This window comes from Callospermophilus lateralis, chromosome 8 (assembly GCF_048772815.1).
Source record: "Callospermophilus lateralis isolate mCalLat2 chromosome 8, mCalLat2.hap1, whole genome shotgun sequence".
NCBI classification, from domain to species: Eukaryota; Metazoa; Chordata; class Mammalia; order Rodentia; family Sciuridae; genus Callospermophilus; species Callospermophilus lateralis.
Window position 1 is genome coordinate 137,076,149 of NC_135312.1, and position 26,498 is coordinate 137,102,646.

General features: G+C 35.8%; 1 protein-coding gene and 1 non-coding gene across 5 annotated transcripts in view; one reads left to right on the forward strand and one right to left on the reverse strand.

Annotated features, from left to right (window-relative positions):
- Window positions 1-26,498, reverse strand: part of Afg2a (AAA ATPase AFG2A) — a 265,443-nt gene that overhangs the window by 232,902 nt on the left and 6,043 nt on the right. For 3 of the 4 annotated variants that reach the window (XM_076863928.2, XM_076863927.2, XM_076863929.2), the window contains 6 exons: window positions 23,147-23,205; window positions 21,813-22,457; window positions 20,355-20,484; window positions 19,365-19,421; window positions 18,039-18,162; window positions 15,896-16,151 (listed from right to left, as the gene is read on the reverse strand). In XM_076863928.2, the coding sequence (XP_076720043.2) occupies window positions 15,896-16,151; window positions 18,039-18,162; window positions 19,365-19,421; window positions 20,355-20,484; window positions 21,813-22,457; window positions 23,147-23,205 (1,271 nt within the window). The remainder of the gene's footprint in view (window positions 1-15,895; window positions 16,152-18,038; window positions 18,163-19,364; window positions 19,422-20,354; window positions 20,485-21,812; window positions 22,458-23,146; window positions 23,206-26,498) is intronic. The other variant, XM_076863930.2, reaches the window with a different exon arrangement.
- Trnaa-agc (transfer RNA alanine (anticodon AGC)) lies at window positions 1,510-1,582 on the forward strand. Its single transcript has one exon. It is a non-coding gene; the product is annotated as a tRNA-Ala (tRNA).

Sequence of the window (26,498 nt, forward strand, 5' to 3'; positions counted from 1 at the left end):
TTTGAAATCAATCAACATCATTCTCTACATTGACAGAATAAAAGAGATAATTGGCTCAAGAGGTGCAGAAGAAATGTGATAAAAATCAATTTAGAATTATTTTTAAAAAATTAAGACTAAATGGTAAACCTCCTTAATACATTATCTAGAAATACACAGTAAATATCAATCTTAACAGCAAGATATTAGAAACTTTATCCCGTAAGTTAAGAATAAGTAAAGATGATTATTGTTAACACTTCTATTAAACATGTTAGAGCCAGGCATTGTGGCTCACTCCTGTAATCCCAGCAGCTCAGGAAGCTGAGGCAGGAGGACTGCAAGTTTGAAGGCAGCCTCAGCAATTTAGTAAGGCCCTAGGCAATTTATGTAAACCCTGTCTCTAAATAAAAATATAAAAAAATGGCTGGGGATATGGCTTAGTGGTTAAGTGCCCCTGGGTTCAATCCCCAGTACCAAAAAAAAAAAAAAAAATAACATAAAATAATAAATATTATATTAAAGGGCCTATCTACAACAATAAGAGAATGAAATACTGAAGTGAATGAAATAAAACTGCCATTATTCATCAATTATATAAATGTAAAAGTATAATATTAAGATACATAAAAAAACAAAATTTGCATGCCATTAAAATGAATATACATTCAGCAAGATAGATAAGCAAAGTCAATGAAAAAATCCACTTTTTCTAGATACTAACAAAAAATAATTATAAGTAAAATTTTTAAAAATCCACTTGTAATTGCATTCAAAAAACAAAGCATATCAAAGAATCTAATGAATATTATACAAAGACTCCACAGAAAACTATATTGAGATAAATGAAAGAAGACCAAAAAAAAAAAAAAAAAGATATACTGGTGTTTATGGATGGCAAGATGTTAACTTTCCCATTCTCTCCCAATTAATCAAAAGACTTTATAATTTCAATCAAAAGTCAAGACATTTTATGGATGTGGGGAGAAGGCTGACAAAATGGTTTTACAAGTTCTGTGGACAATCCCCAGCACTGCAAAAGACACACACAAACTCACACACGCAAGTGTGCAAGCACACACATGCAAGGGCCAAGAAAAGTGAAAATAATCTTGATAAAGGAAAAAAACGGAGTGATTATCCTCCAGAAATTAAGACTTCTAATAGGCTAAAAAGGATTAAATACATTTCAGTAATCTGCACAAAAATAAACAGAGAATCCAGAACAATGCCAAACTTTTGATTTATGACAAAGGAACCAGAGCAAGAAGGAATGCTCACTCCCTAACTGGTGCTAGTTAAGAGAGCACCTGAATGGACAGTATGAGACTCAACAATAGGCAGTACCATGAAAGCAGAGCATGAAGTACCTAAAAGACAACCTAAGACAAAATGCTCAAGACAGTAGATTTGACAAAGATTTCCTCAACAATATATAAGTCTCTAGCCACAAAAAAAGGAGTGATACATTAGACCCTAAACATATATACTAACAACTTCTATTCCTCAAAAGACAGTATGAAAAGGGACTGGGTTTGTGGCTCAGTGGTAGAGCACTCACCTAGCACGTGCGAGGTCCTGGGTTCAATCCTCAGCAACTCATAAAAAGACAGCATGAAGAGAGTAAAAAGTCAAGCCATGGAACAGAAATTATATAACACCTGTACCCAACAAAAGTCTCACAATCAAACTATATTAAGAACTCCTACAAATCAACAAATTTTTTAAAGCAACACTACAAAAAAAAGAATAAATAATTAAACACAAAATAAAGGAGAATATCTAAATGGAGGATTCATATATGAAAAGATACTCAACCTCAGTCATCATGGAGTTAAAACCACAATGAAATATTGTTATAAACTCATCAAATGTTAGAAAAGATGAGAAGGTGGAATTTTTACACACTACCACTGGTAAAAGAGAAAATTGGAAAAATCACTACAGAAAGCTTTTGACAATTACTAAAAAGAATCCTACAACCAAATAATTCCACTCCTAAATATACAGCAAACAAATACATAACACTGTGCACCAAAAGTTAAGCACAAGAATGTCCATAACATCATTATTCATATATTTATGTAATAGAATACTGTAATAAAAAAGAACTACTGCAATACAAAACAAAGTGATGAAGCTCTTGAACTACGGTGGGAATGAAAGGAGAGAGCACGGAAGAGGCAGAGCTGGCCTACCATGTCAGGCCAGAGAAGCTGTCTTTGGGGTTGAGGCAGGAGTCGGAGCTGGAAGAGAGTGGTGTGGGGAGCTAGTTCTCTATCCTGGTCTCAACAGTGGTGAGGTCACTGTGAAAAATTCATGCATCTTACACATTATGTACTTTTATGTACGTATGTAATACTTCAAAAAGGAAGTTTACTTAAAAATATATATGTAAGGGGCTGGGGATGTGGCTCAAGCGGTAGCGCGCTCGCCTGGCATGCGTGCGGCCCGGGTTCGATTCTCAGCACCACGTACAGACAGAGATGTTGTGTCCGCCAAATATATATATATATGTAAAAGTGAGGAGAGGGGAAAAAAATTTAAAGATACCATATGGAAGCTAGTTTAAATATCAATCATAGTTTCAGAAACTATAAACTCAAATTTAAAATGAAATATTATTTTAACTCTAAGCATCCAACATGCATATAGTAAAGTTTATTCCTTGATATTTTATTACTAAAGCATGGAAGTATGATTCTTATTTAGGGTGATTTCTAAAAATGATAATTAAAACCATGATAATCTGGGAAAAGAAGTCCATTTAAAAAAAAGTTCTGGGAATTGTCTACAGAGAAACTCTATCCAGGTTTGGAATCACTGCAGGGCATATTTACTAGGCTATCTAGTGTGCAAACTATACTAGTATACACAATATGGACTGTACAATTCCCAGAATAATTTATACAAATGATGTTTCACATAGGAAGTGGGATGAGTAAAGGAGAAAAATCCAGAAGATGAGATAAGAGCACTCTATGCATGTATTATTTTGAAAATATTTTTAAAGAACAATTGTCAATAAGGGAACCACTATTCTGTATCTGTATTACTTGCCAATTCAGTTACAATTCATATTAAAGTAAAATGATTATTAAAGCATTATTATATCATGAAACTACTGAGAAGATTATTCATCAACCACGTTTCACAGGCACTCTTCTTCAATATTAACTCGTCTCTACATTCATTAAAAATATTCACAGAACCACCTAGACATAATTAATTAAACAAATTACTGAGCTCTTATGTTTCAGGTTACACAGGAAGGCAGAAAAATCTCACAGCACTAACTGTCAAACAGGGGCAACAAATCCTAACAGTTAATTACTATAAACTGTGCCAAGTACTGTGGCATGGAAAGAACAAAGTGGCACAAAAACACATCAGAAACAGCCAACTCAGTTTAGGGAAGGATCAGTGACAATACAGACCTAGGCAACTCTTGTAGAAACCAATTGGTACAATTTTTTATTTCACTAATGAAGAGAAGACTAAAACGTGTCTAATTTAAGTAGTGAGACCTGAAAAATGAGTTGATGTTAATCTAATAAAATGGGAACTGGGCCTAAAGTGGAATCAGAGTATTCCGAGCAGAGTAAAAAGCATTCAGAGGCCTAGAAACAGAGCATGTTACAGATTTTGAAGCCCCCATAAAATAGTAAAAAGAGTTCAATCTTATACATTGGAAAGATCATATTTTAAATAGTCCTAAATCCAACTCTATCAATTTGTAGAAATGTAGGAAAATAAAAGTATGCTTGATTGGAAGAAAGGAGAAAATAATAATATGAAAGTCTACTGATGTGCAAAAGCTACAAAAACCTAACAAGGAATCCAGAGATTCCTGCTATTGGTCTTCAGTCATTCCCACACTGAAGTCCTATGATTCTACACTTTCTATATATGAACCCTATATTACATAACCAATACTATTCTTAAAAATAATGTTAAGTTGAACAACAAACTTTATATGAATGTTAAAAATATATTACCAGAGAATACAAAAATTAAATATCACTAGAGCCAGTTGTGGTGGTACACACCTGTTATTCCAACTACATAGGAGACTCAGGCAGAAGGATGGCAAGTTAGAAGCACCCTCGGCAAATCATCAAGACCCTATCACTAAATAAAATAGAAAGGATTCAGGGTATAGCTCAGTGGTACAGTGCCTCTGGGTTCAGACCTCATTACATCAAAAAATAAAAATTAAAAAAATAATAATACGGGCCAAGGTTGTGGCTCAGTGGTAGAGTGCTTGCCTAGCATGTGTGAGGCACTGGGTTCCATTCTCAGCACCACATAAAAATAAATAAAAAAAAGATTGCAATTACTTAAAATATTAATAATAATAATAAAAGATCATTGGAATTATCATATGTCCAATCACCTGTGGGTCTAGATCTCTTCAGGCATGACTTTAAATAAAATTTAGCTCCTGTGACCATAATTTATGTCATTTACTAAATAAAAAGATTAAAATATGTTTTGTCTAATTATTTAAATAATTTACAATTCTCTGATGTTAAATTTAAACTACTGCCATGAAACATTTCTAATGAGGCCATACTGAGATTTACACCAAGTGATTTATTTATTTATTTATTTTTTAATTTTTATTGTTGGTTGTTCAAAACATTACATAATTCTTGATATATCATATTTCACACTTTGATTCAAGTGGGATATGAACTCCCATTTTTACCCCGTATACAGACTGCAGAATCACATCAGTTACACATCCATTGATTATTTTTTTTAAGTACACCTATTTTTAGAAACAGAAGACAATTAACCAAAAGAAGCATATGGACACATATACATTAACAATGAAATTAGCTTAGAGCAAGCCATCTATATTTCCTATTCTTACTAAGTTTAAAGTTTTTTAAAATGTAAACAAATACAGAAGCAAAATTTTGTGTTCCTAAGAAACATAACTTTGAAATAAAAATAGGTGTGGCTAATGAAACAATAGATGGGTCACTTTGTTTTCATTATTTTATTTTCCAATGCTCTCTAAAGAAAAATAAGACTCAATAAAGGTTAAAAAGACAAAGTGCCTCAGGTAAGCTTGATGTCAACACATTCTTTCCACTGAATGACTGTTCCCCCTCATCTCTACATCAATATCCAGATATCTACTTCTGAACAAGAGTGATTATTCTGAATTTATACTCTTCGAAATCATCTGTTCTAGATGTAATCCACACACATAATGCCACACCTATATGGAATCCTATAATTTTAATTCAATATTTAAAATTATTAAGTTCCTTCATTAGAAACTAATAAACAATAACTTATACTGATCAGGAGTAAATGATATGAAGAAATAATATTAAAAAAATCTGGATGTCAGATTTGAATTGAAAAGTTGAACATAAGATTTCCTTATATTCGTTTATATGAAACTGAAAGTGTAACAAAAATCTGTCTCCCCTTTTCAAATGTATTTAAAATGTACTTTCCTCAAAATACCAGAATTCCAGAAGGTTTGTTTTATCTAGAGTTTTCTACTCTACCCACTGTTTTATATATATATATATACACATACACACACACACACCACGATTCTAGTGTTTTAACATTAATTGTTTTGGTACCTTTGTTTTCATCTGGAAACCCATGTCCTCCAGTTATGGAAAAAAAATTCTATTTTTTCTTTTTTTTGTTTTGTTTTTAATAGTTTTAATTCCTTGATTTTTTGGTTCTCTTTTTCTGGTAGTTTATTAGTTAACTGATGAACTTCTTAAATAGATACCTTATTTTCTTACATTTTATTTACTATTTTCCATTTACCATTTTTGTTCTACTTTCTGAACTATTTCCCTCTACTGACTATTTTGATAGTTCTACTTTTAATCTCCTGTAGTGATTTAATTTATGGGTGATATGTATTACTTGACAGATCACAGGTAAGCTTCCATTCCTCAGTGATTATTAACAGAATACCCTCAAAGAGTACATGTGGTTCTCACTTATAAAGTAAAAGTGATTGCTATAACTTACACTAATCACAGGAACAGGTCTATTATGAACACCCTATTACTTCCAAAAACGACTTAAAAGTAATGGCATTGTGGAAGGCCCACAGATCTCCAGACCTGAACCTTTAGTTTCACATTTTAAACATCAAATTATGAACCTACATGACTTAGTAACCTTATTAAAATGATGAGTTTAACCAAAAAAAAAAGGTTGATTAGAGCCCACTTCTTATGCCAAAAAAGACTGAATATCCACAGCAAGCTGGGTTAAAGCAGGTAAGAGGAAAGGAACATAGCAAAGCAATATAATCTGATCTGGATTTTACTTGAGGGGGAGTGAGTGGTAAAGAAGGAAAGAAGACCAAATACACATGCACACACATATTATTTAACAGAAAGCACAGGAACTAATACACATTAACAGTGAAGAAGTAGCTGGCATCACCATCTGCTCCTTCAACACTCAATCATCCCTCCATTTACTGCATTCTAGAAGCCAGTCACAAGACCCCCTATGAACCAGCTTCTCTCTTCCAAGGCCCCATGACCTTCAGTGTAAGGAACTCATGACTTTGTCACAGGGGTACCAAACACTGTTGATCCTGGCTCCACTATTTTGTCCCTCTGTGGTCTTAGTAAAGTTTCTTCTCCTCAACTTTAAAATAAAGACACCTCACAGAGTTATCTGTGAGGAAGAAATGCACTGACACATGTAAGGTGCTTTCACAGTGACTTGAGACTAAACAAGTGCTCAATTAGTGCTTTTTTCCTTCCAAAAAGCTTCCCTCACATCACATGGGGTGCCACTTGCTTTGGGTTCTCATCTCTGCAGCCACTCTTCAACCTCCTACGCCAGGTCTTATTAGCAAAACCTGTGAAGGGTGGTGTTCCTCAGCACTGCTGTCCACCCCGTTAGCACTCTGAAACTCCCTAACCCCACACAGTACTAAGGACCCTCAACTGCCACACCTGCCTTGACATCCCAACGCCACAATAGTCTGAGCCTGGCCTAAGGTCCCTGAGGTCATCTCAGCACCAGTGCAGTGCCTGCTCCTGAATGAATGAATGCCACTCACTCTTTCCTAGTGACTTCATTCATTCCTATGCCTGGTAATTATGACAACTTCCAACCCACACCTTTCCTCACTTCAGAAACTTCTAAGTAAGACAAGGGAACCCATAAGAGAGAGGGGTGTAGCAGGAGGGTAATCAGGAAGTATGTCAATGTCCCCCAGAGCTGTGGATGGCTTGAACAGCAGGGGTGGCAATGAAAGTAGTTTAAAAAAATTTTTCTCAAAGGCCAAATTCTGAACAATTTTGACAACAGCTGACAAGATTTGATAAAGGAAGAGTGAAGGAAAGCGAATCAAGAATATCTCATAGAAAGAACTTTTATTTGAATAGACTGGTTTTATTTTTGTCATAATTAAATAAGAAAGAAAACTTTTCCTCGAGTTTTACACTTTTATAGTCTTGACAAAGCAAACCAGAAAATTTTCCACTAACAAAGTAAACGGTATATGTCAGAGCTTAAACAGAATCAAAACTGCCACCTCTTTTTCTGAAACAAACCATTCGGTGCCAGTAACCGAAGTTAATATTAAAATTCCCACTTCACTGACAAAAAACTCTACCTCTTATATCACTAATGTTTATGCAAGGAAAATCTCACTATCACAACTGTAACCTATCACTACATTTCAGAATTACAAAGTGGGGAAAATCCATTGTCTTATGTTATGCTGCATAAATACTATTAGATTTTCCACTACAATAATGCACTGAGAGTGACAATCACGACACACACCTCAACTTAACTTGCATTCCTGCTGCTGTTGCTCTGCTGCAGCTACAGTGAACCCACATGGGTGGCAGGAAGGAGAAAACAGGTTTGCCTAGGAAGCATGAGGGTACCTACATTCAGCAAATCCCTCTGTCAAGGAGGCTACCCCAAAGCAGATTGTATCTGTGCTTAGTCTGCATACTTTTTAAATTTTTTTTAAGTTATAATTGGACACAATACCTTTATTTATTTATTTATTTTTATGTGGTGCTGAGAATCAAACCCAGGGCCTCGCACGTGCTAGCCAAGTGCTACCACTGAGCTACAACTCTAGCCCCCCCCCCTTTCTTTAATATTTATTTATTTATTTATTTATTTATTAGTCGTACTGCATATTCTTATATAAAGATGGGCAAAAAACTCCTAATGATCCAGAGTCAGTAAAAATCACTATGCTAGCAAGGTGGAGGATTCTATCATATTTCTCTGATTTGCCTTCCATTAGGATAACCAAGAATACTTCATATCAGAAACATTGCCAAGATTGCCATATTATACATTAGATATAATTTTTCAAACTATGTTTAAACAGTACTCCAGAAGCAATAGAAAAATGAAGTGACACCTATCAGAGTATGGCCTCTGCTCCCAGGCTCTATTTCTAAACCTCTTAAAGAGGTTCTTAGATAGAATGTAACCCACTAAGCCAAAGAAATGAATTTAACAAGTGTTTGAATGACTTGCCCAATGTCTCTCAACAAAGTAAAACTAGCATCTGAATCAAGCATTCATCATAAGCTTTATAGTAAACCCCATTACTTCCATGGACTTGATTTTAAAATATTAAATTTTTACGCAGGAGGCTGAGGCACAAGAATCAGCAGTATGAGATTAGCCTAGACAACATAGCAAGACTCAAAATAAAATTAAAAGGGCTAAGGATGTAGCTCAGTGGTAGAGTGCAGGCCTAGAATGAGCAAGCCCCAGGGTTTGATCTCCAGGACTGCTAAAATATAACAATAAGAAATAAATAAAATACTGACTTTTTACAGAATATTTTAATTCTAGTAAACAAGGTTGGCAGAATTTCTTTAATTTTAAAATGGGGGAAAATGTTAGAAACTAAGAAACTTTTATAAGAGATAGACTGCTAGGTAAATAGTAGATGCTCCAAAAATTCTTGTTAAAATAAGCTCATAGGGGTGTAAGGAAGGACTAAGAAGCTATGAATATCTCAGAAATCTAGATAAGATATAAAATTTTCCATCTCAAGAAAAGTTATAGTAATTAGGTTCAGTATTGTTACTAAACCCATTTACGTGCCATAATGACAAAAATCATTGCTTAAATAAGAGTTTTAATTCTTCCTGTTCTGTAATGCTATCTTATCAAGGTCCAAGCATTTGATATGAACATGCTGAAATGATGTGTAATCAGCAAGGATGCTAAAGATAAATTCTTAGAGATGTCAAGCAAATACTTCCTTTCACTATAAACAAAATGACTGAGTCCACTCTTGAAGAAATCAAGCTCTATTTATATTCACTCTTCTGAAATGGCACAGACAGCCTTAGAAGGATAAGTTTATAATAAATCTCTATATTTGGAAAACACTGTTGCTAAGCATCTTCTAACATTCAACAGAGTTTATATAAGTCATGTCACTGCTACATAATTAACATTTCATGTTTTTCCAAAAAAAAAAATGCAGTATGCTTATCTATGCTGTTAATTTAAAACATTTTAAATTTCAAGGGAATTAATAAAAGGCTATCCAACTAATTAATTAGAAAGGCAGGAGGAATACACACACAGACATTAAATGTCAGGATGTGTGAGAGTATCACTTGTAAACAGCCTGTCCCCTTGAGATAAAACATGTTAAAATGAAGCTGCTCTTTGCTTAAAAGATGAGCAAGAAAACACTAGGTTTTTGGACAAGTCACAACATATTAAACCACATTCTAGTTCAAAAATTAATTATGAAGAAAACATAACATTTGAAAACAAATCTAATACCCAACCATCAACATTGAACATTATATCTGGTCAACCAACAGGAGAACCATGTTGACAGCATGTTCACATTTATTATGGGGGAAAAAGTCAAAAGGTACAGAAAATACAATTATATTTGAAGAAGAGATTTTAAAAGTTGAGAATATGCACAATGTAAAAGATGCAGTTTCACAATGGAATATTACTCAGCATTAAAAGAAAATAAAATCATGGCACTTGCAGGTAAATGGAGTTGGTGAATATCATGCTAAGTGAAGTTAGCCAATCCCAAAAAATCAAAGGCCAAATTTCTGACATGGATGCTGATCCATAATGTGTGTGGGGGCGGGGAGGGCGGGGTGGTGGGTTGGAGGAACTTTGGCTAGGACAAAGTGGATAGGGGATCTGGAGTAGAAAAGATGGTGGAATGGGACAAACATTACCCCAGGTACACGTATGATGACACAAAGGGTGTGAATCTAATTCACATACAACCAGAAAAATAAAAAATTGTGCTCCATTTGTGTATTATGAATCAAAAAGCATTCTGCTATCATGTATAACTAATTAGAACAAATGAATATTTTTTTTAAAAGATGCAGTGTCATTCTTACAAACTTCAAGAGTCTGAAAATCATCTATCCTCTAGAAAAGCATGCTCAATCTACATATATACCACTTGGATTTTATATTATTACCCCACCAACAATGACCTTTAGATTACAGAAATTGTCAGGAAACAGTTCTGCATGTTTTAGAATTCTGAATCTCTTTAGTTTCTATTAGTAGGTATCAGTGCACAACTTTGGTTTAAAAGGCAGGACTTCCACAGTAGTCCAGGAAAAGGGAAAACCATCAGAGACTACACAAAAAGCACAAAGAACACACAGGTCCACAAATCATAGGCAAGTAGATGTTCTAGGAAAAAACACATGTCCACATTTTAATCTGTATTCTGAATTGTTAATTCTTGTTTCCTTACTTGTGGCTTTCCTTTCTTTCAGAATTATTTGCCATTTTAAAATTTTATTCAGAATCATTATACATAACTGCAAGGCAAATTTGAACACTCATTTTCTCCTGGAATGGGAAAGATCCACAATATAGTTTGAAACAGTACATTTCTATCACAGAAAGACTCTGTAGTCAGAGGACTATATTCCCTATATTTAATCCCGTTACTGAAGTCAGTTTCAGAGACTCTTCAAATACCAAGTAGCTGATTGATCTAGATGGACCAGCAGCAGGGATGTCACCAGCAAGCTTCTTAAAAATGCAAATTATTGGGCCCCACCTGGATCTACTGAATCATTGAGCTAGAACCTAGAACTATAATTTTTTCAGTTTTTTCTTTTTCTTTTGGTATTGGGGAATGAGCCCACTGAGCCATATCCCCAGTCCTTTTTATTTTTTATTTGGAGACAGTATCTCACTAAGTTGCTTAGGGCCTCACTAAGTTGCTGAGGCTGGCTATGAACTAATAATCCTCTTGATTTAGCCTTCCGAGCTGCTGGGATTACAGGTGTGCGCCTCTGCACCCAGCCAGAACTATGATTTAATAACCTTCCAAGTGATTCTGATAGGTGTTTCAGTTGGATAACCATTCACCTAAATTAATGACTCAAATGCCTGATCACATCAAGGGTAAGAGTGGCTGCTTCAAAATCATTCAGGAAACATAAATCCTGATTCCATTTTCCTACCTCCCTTACCTAAGTAAGTCTGCAATGGGAATGTGATGTAAATTCTCAGATAACAGCCCAGATCCACTGAATCAGAAACTCTGGGGGTGCTCAGCAATCTGTTTCAGTACAGCTGATTCTGGTATGCTCCAAGTGATCCATCCTGAATGAAGGACATGTCAAATAACCCTTCCCTGTGAGGAAGAATAAATAACAGAGACAGAATGCACTTACGACAGCCAGAGACAGATTTCCTGGAGATGGAGTCTTACTGTCCCAACTCATGAACTTGGTGATGGTGCCTTAACCACCCAGACATGCCAGTGGGCATGCTCCAGCATTCCACCAACGCACAGTACACCAGGAAGCAAAGGAAATGTCTCCTGAAAAGCCCTTACTTCAAACAGAATGTGGTTAAGTCTAGAGGCAGAGCCAAAGCTAAGAAATCTATTAGTGAGAACACAAAATCAGACTGGAAATGTTCAGGAAAATCACAGACATTTTCAAAGGTGCCTCACTGTCCCACCTTTCTGTGATTACCAAGCACTCAGAACCTATTCTACAAAAGTCCAGTCCAGGGACAGAGGAAAGGTCACAGGTAGGAAAGTAGCCAATTTAGACAGGACAAACTCAGCAAGTAACTTGGGTATTTCTATTATCTTTTCCCTTCCTCTTGACTTATTATTTCTATCCTCTTCCCCCTTTTTATTTTGTTCATTTCTTTGTTTTTCCTTAAGTCCAGGGAATGCCATAGCCATAAGGGCACTAAAATGTCATGTGCCCCAACCCTTCTATTTACAAGTAGAGAAAACTAAAGCTCAGATAAGGCACAGAACTTGCCTAAGATCACAAGCCTCATTTTAAAAGCAAATTTGTCCAACCCTACCTCAAAACTACTTCTCCACTGTATCATCCTGCCCTTGGGAAAAATTCCTTGAAAATCATCCCGACACACTATTCTCAAATTTTTTCTGCTATAAAATTAAGTGAATAATATTAATAACTCTACACACACTAGTATTCAAGATAGCACACACAAAAATCACATATATTTTCCCTTATGGACACTATACCGCCAATCTTTCTAAAGACTACTTTTTCACAGTCTGAATCATTGCTAGACTGTGGGAAATGATTAGTTTACAGAAAGGAAGACAGAAAATAAGAAAATATCTCGATATCATCTCCTTCATAAACTGAGTCTATGCTTAGTTTTGCAGGCTAATATTAAATCTTAAAGCCCTACACCACTTTGAAAAAATGCTTTATTTTTTAATTTGGATAAAGAACACAGGTTTGAAGATGATTTGGGATTAAATTCCAACGATGCCACACACTAGCTGTGAGATCTCTGAGTCTGAATGTTTTCCCTTTATACCTCTCACTCACCTGCCCATAAACTACCTTTTTTTAACTTCTTCTCAGAAGTCATTTTTTCTATTAACCCCAGCAATTCCTTTTCCACTGAAAATGTCAATACGTTTTCCATACTTTTATGAGTATTCATTACTGTATCAGTAGATGATCACGGATCTCTTTTCTTCATCGAACTGTTTTCTGGAAAGCAAGAATCCCAGAGTTTTCTATAGTGTATAAAATCTACTAGAAAGTCAAAACTTATCTGATAAAGATTTTGAAGATTGAATCCCTGCCTAGATGCCATGGGAAGGTCCAAAGCAACAGTAATTCAGACTCTTCGGGATCACCTAACAGAATTTAAAAAGCAAAGTAGCTGGGCTAGGGCTGTGGCTCAGTGGTTGAGTGCTTGCCTAGCACATATGAGGCACTGGGTTCGATCCCCAGCACCACATTAAAAAAAAAAAAAACAAAAACCTAAATAAAGGTATTATGTCCATCTACAATTAAAAAAAAAAAAAAAAGAGCAAAGCAGCCTACTGACACATCTGTGACTTAGTCCCTGAGAAGTTAATTCTAACCCAGGCCCACCCCTCCCCAGGAAGCTAGCAGCACAGAAGCTGGACAGATGGGGTCTAGTCCTATACCATAATGTGCTGAAGAAAATGTTAACATTCACCTAGGTAATCTATACTGCCTATAGTTTCCACAGCTATTAATCCTCTAGCCTGGAATTGTGGTAATAATCAAGAAGAGTGAAATACAATTGATTTTCTCCATTTTAAGAGTAAGAATTCAAAAGTTCCTAAATATCTCTCCCAAGTTTTCTTTTCCTACCTGTCTTCTTTAACCACTTTTCATAAATCCATCAGTCCAAATTAAAAGACTGAAAGGACTAATGGACAGGTCTTCAAAGCCACTAACATATAGACAACTATGAATCAAAAAAAAAAGTTACTAAATTTCTGAAACAACAGCTCTAAAATAAACAGGTCTCCAATTCAAGAATTTAATGTCTTCCATCACTGTAAGAATTAGATATTCTTTAAAACACCTTATGGGAAAAACAGAATACTACAACTGGGAAAAAATGCGTAACTTTGTGAGGCCCTCAGCAACTTGGCGAGACCTTGTCTCAAAATAAAAAATAAAAAGGGTTGTGGTTATGGCTCAGTGGTTAAGTGTTCCTGGGTTCAATCCCCAATACAAAAAAAAAAAAAAAAAAAATTCCTTCAAAGTATAAAAGGACTTAAAAATATATGCCAACACAGAGAAAAGAACATATTTAAGGAGTATAGATTACTGGCTCAGTATGTGCCCTGCCTTTAAAAGTCGGCAGAAAATAAACACAGCCTTTCCAAACCAACAAAAACTATTATTTTTTTTCAATAAATTCTTACTTACTGGATCAAATACTGAATATTTCAACAACTTATTAAAACTGTCACAATTTTGGTAAAGGACTCTTAGGTTCAATCCTCAGTACCATGCCAAAGAAATAAATAAATAAACTGTCCTGAATTTTCCATAATTAAAATTACTCTGAAAAACTGCAAACACAGGGGTGCTGACCCAGGAGTTGCCACCCACCTCTTAGGGTTCTGCCCCCACTGAAGTAGAAGTACTGATGGGGCAGCTTTTGGGTCTCCACACCAGGGAGAGCTGCAGGGTGCAGGGGAACTGTCTATGGAAGGGCTAGAGAACCCAATCTGTGCCATTCTCCACTCTCCACCCAAGTAGCCTGTCAGCTGTTGGCTGCCCTCAGCTGGACAGAACTCCCCCCAGGACTGTCTCCGCCCCTTCCTGTTCTACAGGCTGCCCACCCCTAGTCCCAGACCCCTCAGGGCAGCCCCACACTCTGGTCTCCTGGAGTCCCAGGGTAGAGTGAGCCAACAAGGGAGTCCATGTCTGAGGAGGGAAGAGCCTGGGCCCTACCTGTCTCTAAGCTTTGGGGAAGTCCAGGGTGCTAGCTGTGACCAGCCCTGCAAAGGCAGCTTTGGCCACCTAAGGGTCCCTGGACTAAGAATAAGCTAGAATCAAGTGGATGAATAGCCACCTCATATACCAGTGCTATTCATGGGAAGAAGGGAGCAGGAATCCCCTGATTCCAAGCCCAAGCCACATCAATTGAGGCCTGGCCTTTCCCCTGCTCATTGCTTGTGAGGACCCCAGCTGTCTGCAAGGTCTTCCTGCCCCATGGACCCTATAGCCTGATGCCCGCCTCACCCTAGCCAGGACCCCTTTCTAGTGCTCACCTAGGACATCTATCCTAGAAATTCTGGGTTTACTTTTCTGATTTAAGAAAACAAAATGTCATGGCATTAAGTTAAAAAAAAAAACTGTGCAAACATTAAAAGGTCTTAAAACTTCCAAAAGTAACTACAGTTATTCCATGGTCAAGTTCTTAAGTACGCAACTAATAACAACCCTTAAACACTGTTAAAGGTAAATACACTCTATAGCATAGACTTTTTGAGTACTTTTTCAAAACATATACTAAGCTGCTCAAGGAAAACTGTAATCTTCCTGTAGACATATTTACCTAATTTCCACAGCACAATATCAATGAATACTGTCATCATCCATACTACCACCTGTGCAGCTGGTGATATATGTGTGTACACACATGTATGTGCACGCATACTCAGAAAAAAATCTTGAAGGATATATACCATAAAAGTAGTGACCTTTAGGAGGAATAAAAGTAATTTCCATTCATTTTATAGTCTTCTGAATCATTATGTTTTTCCAATAAACACACTTTATGATTAGAAAAAAATTATTTCCATTAAGCAATGAGTGAGATGTGCTGAGGAAAGTGGCACACACCCATAATTCCAGCAACTCAGAAGGCTAAGGCAGGAGGATAACTAGTTCAAGACCAGTCTCAGCAATATCATGAACCCCTCAGCAATTCAGCAAGGCCCTGTCTCAAAGTAAATAAGATAAATAAAAAGGGCTAGGGATATATAGTTCAGTGGTAAAGCACCCTTGGGTTTAATTCCCAGTACCAAGAAAATAAAAAGTGAAAGGTAAATGATCAGCAAGTGAACCAGAGGAAAGCCCACAGGCTCAGACGCCTCACTGCCAAACACTCTCACCTGCCTCATTGCACAAGGCTTTCAGGTCAGCTCCAACATAGCCATGAGCACTATTTGCCAGCTGGAGCAGTTCAGCTTCAGTGAGCAAATGGGGAACCCTTTGAAGCAGCTTCTGGAGAATATCCAGCCGGTCCTGAGCATTAGGAACTCCAATCTCAATCTCTTTATCAAATCGTCCAGGTCTTCGGAGTGCAGCATCTAATGCTTGAGGGCGATTTGTGGCCCCAAGTACTAACACCTGTCCTTCACTTCCTTCCTAACAAAATAAAATGAAAATAAGTTGCATAATTTTCTAAAACTTGAAAAATATATATATATGGAGGTAGACACTGGCTACGTAGATAAGAATGAATAGAACCATCCAGGCTATTAAGTCTTAACTTTAGGTCCTGTTACTATTTATTATTTGTAATAGATTTGTTATACTTTTATTCCACATTTTTCAAAGTTCAGTCTAAATCCTTCTTCCCCTAGAAAGCTTTCCAACACTTACCTCTCCATCAATTAAAGGATGTTTCTCTGACTTCTACCATCTTAACCATATCATTATCATAAATAATTGCATTAAATTACATGTTTCATTTAATTGTTTTAATTCAATAATTTTCTCTACTTGGAAAAAAAAGATGATGAACTGATGTTATTCAAAGAGAACAAGGCTCCATTAGGAAGTCTTCCTTATATACAAACTGTTTTCTTTTTTATAATAATAAATTCTTAACTTTCTGAAAATACAGACAATAATACAACTAATAACAGACACCCTTGAATACATAAGGATTTTTACTCTGAAATTGAAATTAAGAACAACTTATAAAGAACTATAATCACGATCAGGCACCGTATGTATTACCCAGCATTTTACTTAGATGGTCATTTCACAAAGACCAGCGTAAGTGGAATGTGATTTACATAAAACTCAAACCTCATCAATTATTCTAAATGTGCCAACAGAAAATAAACCAGTGTGAATTCATGAATCATGAATTTAGGAGTACAAATATTTTCATAATATAACATCAGTGTGGTACTTCCAGTAGTGTCCAAAAGCAAGAACATCAGTGCAGTCGGCTTATTCCACAGCAGAGAAGAGGGGGCAGCAGAAAGACCCTGCAACTGAGATCCTTCCACATGGGGCCTGCCAGTGGATTCACTCCTCCCCTGGGTCCCTCTAATTATAATTCAGCTCTCTACATTTGTCATGAGGGTGAAATTACAGTCAACCATAAACAAAGAGAGTTGGTGTACTTAACAGTGATATCCAACTGACCAAATACCAAGCATTCACATTATTACCACATGTTCAGTTTCTACCAGTAAGCAGTAAAAACCTTTTAATTATCCACTTATTTAATATGCACCAAGAAGAGCAGAATCTACATAATTTCTAAAATTTATTTTGGCTTTAACATATCATGATTCTAAAAACTTTAGTTATTTATACTCTGGCCCAAGAAGTACATTTTTCTGAGCTGAGCATGGTGGTGCACACCTTTAATCCCAGAGACTCAGGGAAGCTAAGGCAGAAGGATTGCAAGTTCAAGGCCTGCCTCAGCAACTTAGGAAGAACCTGTTGCAAAATAAAAAATTTAAAAATGTAACTCAGTGGTAGAGCATCCCTGGGTTCAATCCTTGGTAGCAAAAACAAAAGCCCAAAGATATACATTTTTCTGGTTAACAGATATCAGAACTCAGAGAATTTTTCTTCATTCCTGTTCTGAATTAGTCCTTCCTTGTTTTCATTAATACAAGAGTATATACCCCATCACGGAATCCAGTGATCAGAGTAAATGCTTTCTGTCCATTATTTTCTCATCCCTTTTACTTGTCTGAGTTTTTACATAAATAAGATGACTTACACATGAAATTTCTAAATAAAATCCCCTAAAATTTACTGCTGAATCTTCCTTATTAATTTTTGCCTCAGGTTAATACCACCTATCACAAAAAAAAAAAAAAAAAAAAAAACTATCACAGTATGTTATTTTATATGTTAGAAAACATGTCAAGTTACATTGTCCTAGAAATTTCCAAGTAATCTACTGAAGCTAGCTAGATACAATTCCCTTATCCTGGAATACCCAAAGACCCAGAACATGCACTTTTGCTTCCCACACAGGATCAGTACTAGTACTGTACTCACTGAGCCAATGCCATCCATCAATGTTAAGAGTGAAGCCACAACTCTTTTTTCCACCTCATTCTGAGCTCCTTCTCTTTTAGGGCAAAGTGCATCTAGTTCATCAATAAAAATAATTGAAGGGTGCCTAAAAACAAACACATAATATGAAATCTCTAATTCACATTTAATTTTTAATTCTAGTTTCAATTTTTTAACTAAAATTCAACATGTCAAATTTAGAATTTAATAATACTATAGATAAAAACATTAGAAAGTGAAGATGCTTAACTTCAGCTGATTTAACTTATCAACTCACATTCTAGTCTACTGCCCTGGTTACAAGGCAGAGTACTGGGAAGAGCCTACTGCTCCTGACGTGAGCATCTATGCCCAGGCAGAACTCTCCCACAAATACCTACTAAATTGTTATATGACTAGATCAATTCAGAAGCTGAGGACAGAGATGCTGTCCCTTGGGAGTAGGTCTAAAGCCCAAAGGACATAAACTATAATGCCCTCTTGTTTTTGTTAAACGACGTAAACAATACTTTCAAGATGACCAATTCTGCCATAAAAAGACATGAATTCTCTTACAAAAGGAAACGCCAACTACCATTAACCTAACAACAAATACATAATAAAAATAAGGTAAACCATCTTCTCAAATTTTCAGTAGTAGGACGATAAAATTCTTATTTTATCTCTAACACTGGAAGAAAGCACTTTAAAATAGCAGTTCTTTAAATAAAAAGCAGTAATATGATGTTAACTCTCCAAACAATGGCAGAAATACAGCCATGTTAAGAACAATATTACATCAGATCAAGTCACAGACAATATTCTAATACTCATTGCAATCTAACAATGTAACCTACACTCAAGAATAATATGGTAATTTTTTAAAGAGCACAAGGTTTGTCCCTCGGAAGGAATTTATAAGAGAACTAAGCTCTAAGCATACTTTGAAAATAAGAGTCTATTAAGAGAATTAAAAGTAGGTACACTCTAAAGGAATTCAGAGATTTATTTGCTTACTGACTCAGCAATAAATGTTGTTTTAATTCTTCTACTTTCTATAGTTTAATTACCAATTTATCAAACTTCCAAAACAATATTAGAAATAGACTAAACAGAATTTCATTAAGTCTACAATCTATTCCTAGAACTATCACTATTTTTTGTATTACTCTCATGCTTTGTGTAAGATACTACTATTTCACTTTAATGGAGCTTTGACTATTAATTCCAAAACCTCAAAACTACTGTCATGTATATCTAAAAAGAACAAAAGCAAAACATCAAACAAACAAAAAAATGTGCTTCCCCCACAAAATAAAAAAACAATACCGTAGAGTGGCTTCAGCAAATATATGACGTAACTTTGCTTCGGTCTCACCATAGAATCTGTAACAAATAAATATTTTTTAAGGACCATTTATTTATTTTTTAATCTTGGTATATAAAAGCTAATCTGACTTTTTAAATATTTCTAGAATAAGCACTTTCAACATTTATTTTCCAAATTTAATTTTTATACATTAGTGTTAAAAAGCAAACCAGGTATGGTGACACACACCTATAATCCCAGCAACTCAGGAGACTGAGGCAGGAGGATCAGGAATTTGAAGTCAGCCTAGCAATTTAGCAAGACCCTGTCTCAAAATAAAAAATAAATGGACTGGGTATGTAGCTCAGTTGTAAAGCACCCTAGGTTCAATCCTCATTACATATGTGTGTGCATGCATGTGTATGGATCTAATATATGAATATATTTATATTCTATATACCTATATATGTGTGTGTGTGTGTGTGTGTGTGTATATATATATATATATAAAACAAATTTAAAATATTCCAAGGTATGTATTATCCAGAGAGAATATCATGCTGTCACTTTTTTTTGGTACCAGAATTTGAACCCAGAGCACTTACAACTAAGCCACATCTCCAGTCCTTTTTATTTTTTATTTCAACAGGTCTTGCGTAGTTGCTTAGGGCCTCTCACCAAAGTTTCTGAAACTGGCTTTGAACTTGCCATCCTCCTGCTTCAGCCTCCAGAACCAGTAAGATTATAAGTACGTCCACTGCGCCCCGTCCATACTGCCATTTTTTTTAATATTTATTTTTTAGTTGTGGTAGACACAGTACTTTATTAATTAATTAATTTATTTATTTATTTTTACGTGGTGCTGAGGATCGAACCCAGGGCCTCTCATGTGCTAGACGAGCGCTCTACAACTGAGCCACAACCCCAGCCCCAGGCTGCCACTTTTAAAGGCTACCTTGAAGAAGTATATTTAGTAATATTAAATTTACTTTATCAAGTCATACACCTACTTGCTTATTATTTCAGGACCATTAATTACAGAAACATAGGCTCCAACTTCATTAGCAATAGCCCTGGCAATCATTGTCTTCCCAGTACCTGGAGGGCCATAGAGTAACACTCCTCTAGGAGCTGGAATTCCTACGAGAAAAAAATGAACACTGAATTCAGCTTCACTAAGACTCTCAGGAAGACTGTCATACTACTTCAAAAACAAGTTACAAATGCAAATTTATCATGCATCACAAAATTAAAATAAGAGTCAGGCCTCCTCCCACTCCCTCAGAAAGATGTATTAACTATACCAAATACCTATCACCATAATGATAGGTCTTTTCTCTCTAGACCACAAAGCAAAGGAAGTATGCTGGTAGAAAACTGCACACACATTGCCAAGCCTTATCTCGCACAGCACAGTTCAATGACCAAAAATAAAATCACATGCACACACAAAAGCAAGCCACCAATACCGATTTCCTTCCTATTACCTTGGAGAGGCTAAACATTACTTGCAAAATATAAAACCAAAAGTTTGGTTGTGGTTTTTGGTTTTTTGTTTTTGTACTAGGGACTGAATCCAAGAGTGCTTCATCACTGACCTACATCCCCAGTCTTCTTTTTTTTTTTTTTTTGCAGGAGTGGGGTACCAGGGATTGAACTCAGGGGCACTCGACCACTGAGCCACATCCCCAGTCCTATTTTGTATTTTATTTAGAGACAGGGTCTTACTGAGTTGCTCAGGGCCTCGCTTTTGCTGAAGCTGGCTTTGAACTCTGGATCTTCCTGCCTCAGCCTCCTGAGCTGCTGGGATTACAGGCATGTGTCACCACATCCAACTCTATTTTTTTTACTTTGAGACAGTTTCACTAAATTACTGAGACAGGTCTCAAATTTGTGATCCTCCTGCCTCAGCCACACCAGTAGCAGCATGTGCCTCCACACTGGGGTCCACGGGTCAATTTTAAACATAAAAATTCATAAAAAGGAATAAACAGAGATAGCATGCATAAATACATACAAAGGAGCCGTTAGAAACCAGAAAGAGGCACCTGAGTTTGCCAGGAGTCAAGTCACTAGCTTAATTTGCTACAACCTTTAACTAATTGTCTCAATGCAATGAGATCAGCACACAGTTACATTTCCTAACAAAGAAATTTTATCCCACCTATATGAATATAGTTTATTTCTTTCACCTTTACAGCTGGTCTAGCACGACAAGATACTTAAGATCCAACACAAGCAACTGTTATATGCTATTAGAAGAGACAAGGCTGTCACTAACATATATCACAGCGCAGGGACCAAAGTAGAGAGACTGGCTCAGTGCATGGTATCTCCTAAGCCACCTCTTATCAGAATGAACTAAGACAGGCAGAGAGAGAGAACATTCAGTAGATAACTGGAATCAGCCAACTGCTTTTCAGTTTGAATTTAACACTTCTAGGTACGATAAACTGAAGATATCATACCGTAACTCTTGAAAAGTTCAGGCTGTTTGAGAGGCAGTTCAATTATTTCTCTAATTGCTTTCAGCTGACTGCTTAAACCTCCTATCATGTCGTACGTTACTTTAAATGGGTTATCTTGCTCCTTTGAATTTGTACAACTCTTTGTAAGACTGATTCTTGTTGTAGAAGAAATAAAATAAAAAGTATCAGTATTGCACTTCCCTCCAGTGCTAGATGATTTTAGCAGTCTCTCTTCATTGATAACCTGCTTATTTCCTTCTCTGGAAGACTCAAAACTACATTTAAGAGCTGTGCTTTCCTCTAGCTCAAGTCCACTGCCATCCCCAAAGTTCTGTGTAATATCCAGCGAAATGTCATTGGTTTTATTTATAAATCTGTCATCAACAGGTTTACAAGGAGTACTTCTCGATGCTGGGCTCTGGGGCTCATCCAGATGTAACCGACTTAGCTGGAAGGACATATCCAAGTTACTGTTATCCATGCTGGATTGTTCAAAAGTCATTCCCTGTGCACTAGTGTCAGAGTCACTCTGAGGCCTTCCCAACACCATGCCATCTGCCCCTTTCACTTGCAAAACTTGTAACTTGCAAAGTCGTCCATAGAAGGTACAATACAGAAAGTTGCCTGGTAAAACAATCTTGCCATCTGGAAAACAATTCAACAAATACACCACATTAACAAAATTTTTCACCCATTCAATGCTTTAATAGCAACTTATTGGCTATTAACAAAACTATCTGACCAAAAAGACTCAATCAAAACTGGAGTATCAATAAAGTCACTTTTGTCATGAAAAAGAAAAGACCTAGGGGCTGGGGTTGTAGCTCAGTGGTAAAGTGCTTCCCTAGCATGAGTGAGGTACTGAGTTTAATTCTCAGCTCCACATATAAATAAACAGAAATAAAGGTCCATCTGCAAATTTTAAAAAAATACATATTTTTTTTAAAAAGTTACACATTTAAAAAGAGAGAGAGAGGACCTAGTCAGGTGTGGTGGTACACACCTGTAATCCCAGCTACTGTGAAAGCTGAGGCAGAAATATCACAAGAATGAGATCAGCCTGGGCAACTTAATGCTGACCCTGTTGCCAAAAAAAAAAAAACCTGGAGAGGTAAGATCAGTGGTAGAACACCTGCCTACCCTGTATGAGAAAAGTTAGACATCCCCTGAGAAAAGTTAGACATCCCCTGCTTCAAAAGGATGTTACTTCATTAAGGGAATATTCTCTAAGCTATTTGGAAGGAAACTACTATATCTGTAAGACCTCAAAAAACACTATTTGCTGCAGCATTGCACTTAAAACTTAAGAAAACAATTTAAAATATTAGTCTCACCCAGTTTTCTCAGAATACAAGAAGTCAGTTCCTCTTCATTAATTTCCCTATCTTTGTCACTATAAAGAGGGGAGAGGGACAAAAATCAGCATTAGGTATACCAGAAACTAAATTGGAATAAAATGACATTTACACAGTTGTATTATAAACCTCATCAAAATAATTTATTTGCAACCTGAAAAATGAATGATTCATACAATTTTGGAATAACTTAAAATTTTCAGACACTTCCTACAGCAGAAAAATATTTGCAATTTGGTACCTTAGTGAAAAACCACTGTTCTTCAAAATATAATATTCTATCCATTAGGGCATCATGAGAACATTTTAGTCAATCCCATCAAGCACTTTTTTTATTAGAATAAATGTCAGAGAATACTGCACACAGGGTAAATGCTTTGTAAAACATTAATTTATTACATACACATATATGCACATACATACAAACATATCTACACACACACACATATATATATAAATTCACGTGTGCATAACTTCTTGGAGGGTGTATGATAATCCATAATAACATCTGTGTGTGCGTGCACAGTCACACCACAAACATGAAAAACACCAGCCTAAACTACCTACTCCTTTCTTGCACTTGCCTACCTTGGAAAAAAGCTTTTATTCACAGCCAATTTCATCCCTATTTATAAATTACATGTTCAAGAAAATTAAATCCTGTAAGTACATTACCTGAAGAGAGAAAAGTGAGTAATGACTACAATGAAAATTTATTCTGGAGGAAGGACATGCCTGAGGAAAAAATGAGACCTCCTTCTTTCTATTGATAAAGGTGTCCTACAGGTGTCTTCCTACTTGTTCAAATGCAAGAAGTAGGCACACCTGAATAGTGCTGCACTTGCAAAGAAGCCTTCTCTTGGAGAGTTTTCAAAACATTAGCATTTTCTTCCTCCTCCATGCATAAGCACTACAAGAGACCAACAGCTGTCCAGCTCTGTTGGACAATCTTCCCCTCCTCTTTTGTAACATAAGGAAAATAGACTCTTACCAGAATGAGTTTTTTTTTTTTTTTAAAGGATTTAAGATGGCAATCTATGTAAATATGCACATACTTGTACATACTTACCCCCAGGAACAGTGTACAAGGAGACTTCAACAGAACATAACTACTACAAAAATAATGAGAACTGACGACATAATTACAAGGAAAAGGGAACACGGGGAAGTGTTCATGAATTAAATAGTGTGCAAACTAATAAGAAAATTATATCCTTAAATTCTTAAATTTATTTGTTTATAAAACTTTGAACCAAGTTATTTTACTTATTAAACTCTGAATAGAATGTCTTCACAAAATATATATATATTTGTGTGTGTGTGTGTGTGTATAAAAACAGTAAAAGTACCTAAATAACCAGTTTTGCTTTTATAATAGAATGGGTGCAGATAAAATTATTTCCACCAGAAGGAGCTCCAACATTACTAATGTGATTTTTCAGTTGCAACTAAAAATATAAGTAGATTCAAATTACTGATTTTCCTAACTGGAAACTAACTTTCTTTTCTATAAGAAGCCTCATTTGAAATGTAAGATTTTCTAAAATAAAATTTTATAGACCAACATTCCATTTAAAATATGTACAGTCCTCTATAATAGGCTCACATTATTCACCTAAGACTGCTGCCCTCAAGAGATCAGACAAGGTAGTAGATCACAATCAAGGCTAATTCCAGTCAACTGATCACTTCTGCATGGAGCACCTTTTTAAGACATGATCTGATGATTAATCTGCTTTAAGCTGAGCAGCAACAACTATCCTACGAAGTATCAGGCAAGTTAATTCCCCTCATGGAGCCCATTTCCTAATCTAATAAAATGGGATGAATAAGGATACTTTTCAAGGTGTTAAGTGAGGGAAGCGTGAGCATGTATGCTTGCAATATACACGAAGCATCTAGTATAAAGCTGGTGCTCAACATATACTGTTTTTTCTCTCTGATTTTTTAATGTTCACTAAACTTATTATAGGCTTTGAGAATGTTTTATTTTTAAAGGAAAAAAATGTGCCAAAACGCAAACTCAGAAGTTAATAGAAGCCTGTAATCCTAGCAGCTTGGGAGACTGAGGCAAGACAATTAACAAATTCAAAATCAGCCTCAGCACTTAGCAAGGCTTTAAGCAACTTATCAACACCCTGTGTTAAAATTTAAAAATAAACCAGGGTGGGGATGTAGCTCAGTGGTTAAGTGGCCAAGGTTCAATTCCCAGTATCAAAAAATTTAAAAAAAAAAAATTTAAAACTCAAGCTGATGACTACAAAATGTTTTGTGATTCATGTAAACACATTCCCAAAATTATTACTAAGGTGATAAAATGTCAAAAGCTGCTTTTAAAAAATGAATTCTAATCAAACCTGTACATACAAACTAAGTCAAAATCCTATTAGTTGCAGAATATTCAAAAGGATAGATAATATACTTTAAAGTTAGGTTGAATTGAACAATTAGCCTTTGGTGAATGACCATTTAAAACTCAATAGTAATGATCCTCTGTTTACTAAAATGACTACAATGAGTTAAAATATATGATCAGGTCTTTTTCTCAAGCAGTCTTCAAACTTAATTTTCACAGTAAGCTACTCCTTTCTTTACAACCATTAGAAAAATCAGAAGCCCCCACTATGCTCCAAGCCAACATGAATACCACTGCAAAAAATTCAGCAATAATACTTCCTTTGATCTAAAATGTCAGGGTATGTTCTAATCATGGAACATAAGCCCTTAGTCCCTAAATTACATAGTACTCATTTAACTTGTGCTGTCTCACACATTGGGCCAATAGCCAGTCCCTACATGTGGCCACTGTAGTACTTAAAATGTGGCTAATCCAATAAGGACCTAGGAATTAGCCCAGAAACCCTACATCTAATAGAAGAAAATGCCCAAATCACACTGGATTAGGCCCCAACTTCCTTAACAAGACTCCGAAAGCACCAAGAAATAAAATCAAGAATCAATAAATGGAAGGAACTCAAATTAAAAAGCTTTTTCTCAGCAAAAGAAACAATCAATGAGGTGAAGAGAGCGCTTACATTCTGGAAGCAAATTTTTGCCACTCGCACATCAGATAGAGTACTAATCTCCAGGATATATAAAGAACTCGAAAAATTTAACACACACACACAAAAAAAACCCAAACAACCCGATCGATAAATGGGCTAAGGAGCTGAACAGATGCTTCTCAGAAGAAGACATACAATCAATCAACAAATCTATGAAAAAAGGTTCAACAACTCTAGTAATTAGAGAAATGCAAATCAAAACTACTCTAAGATTTCATCTCACTCCAGTCAGAATGGCAGTTATCAAGAACACAAACAACAATAAG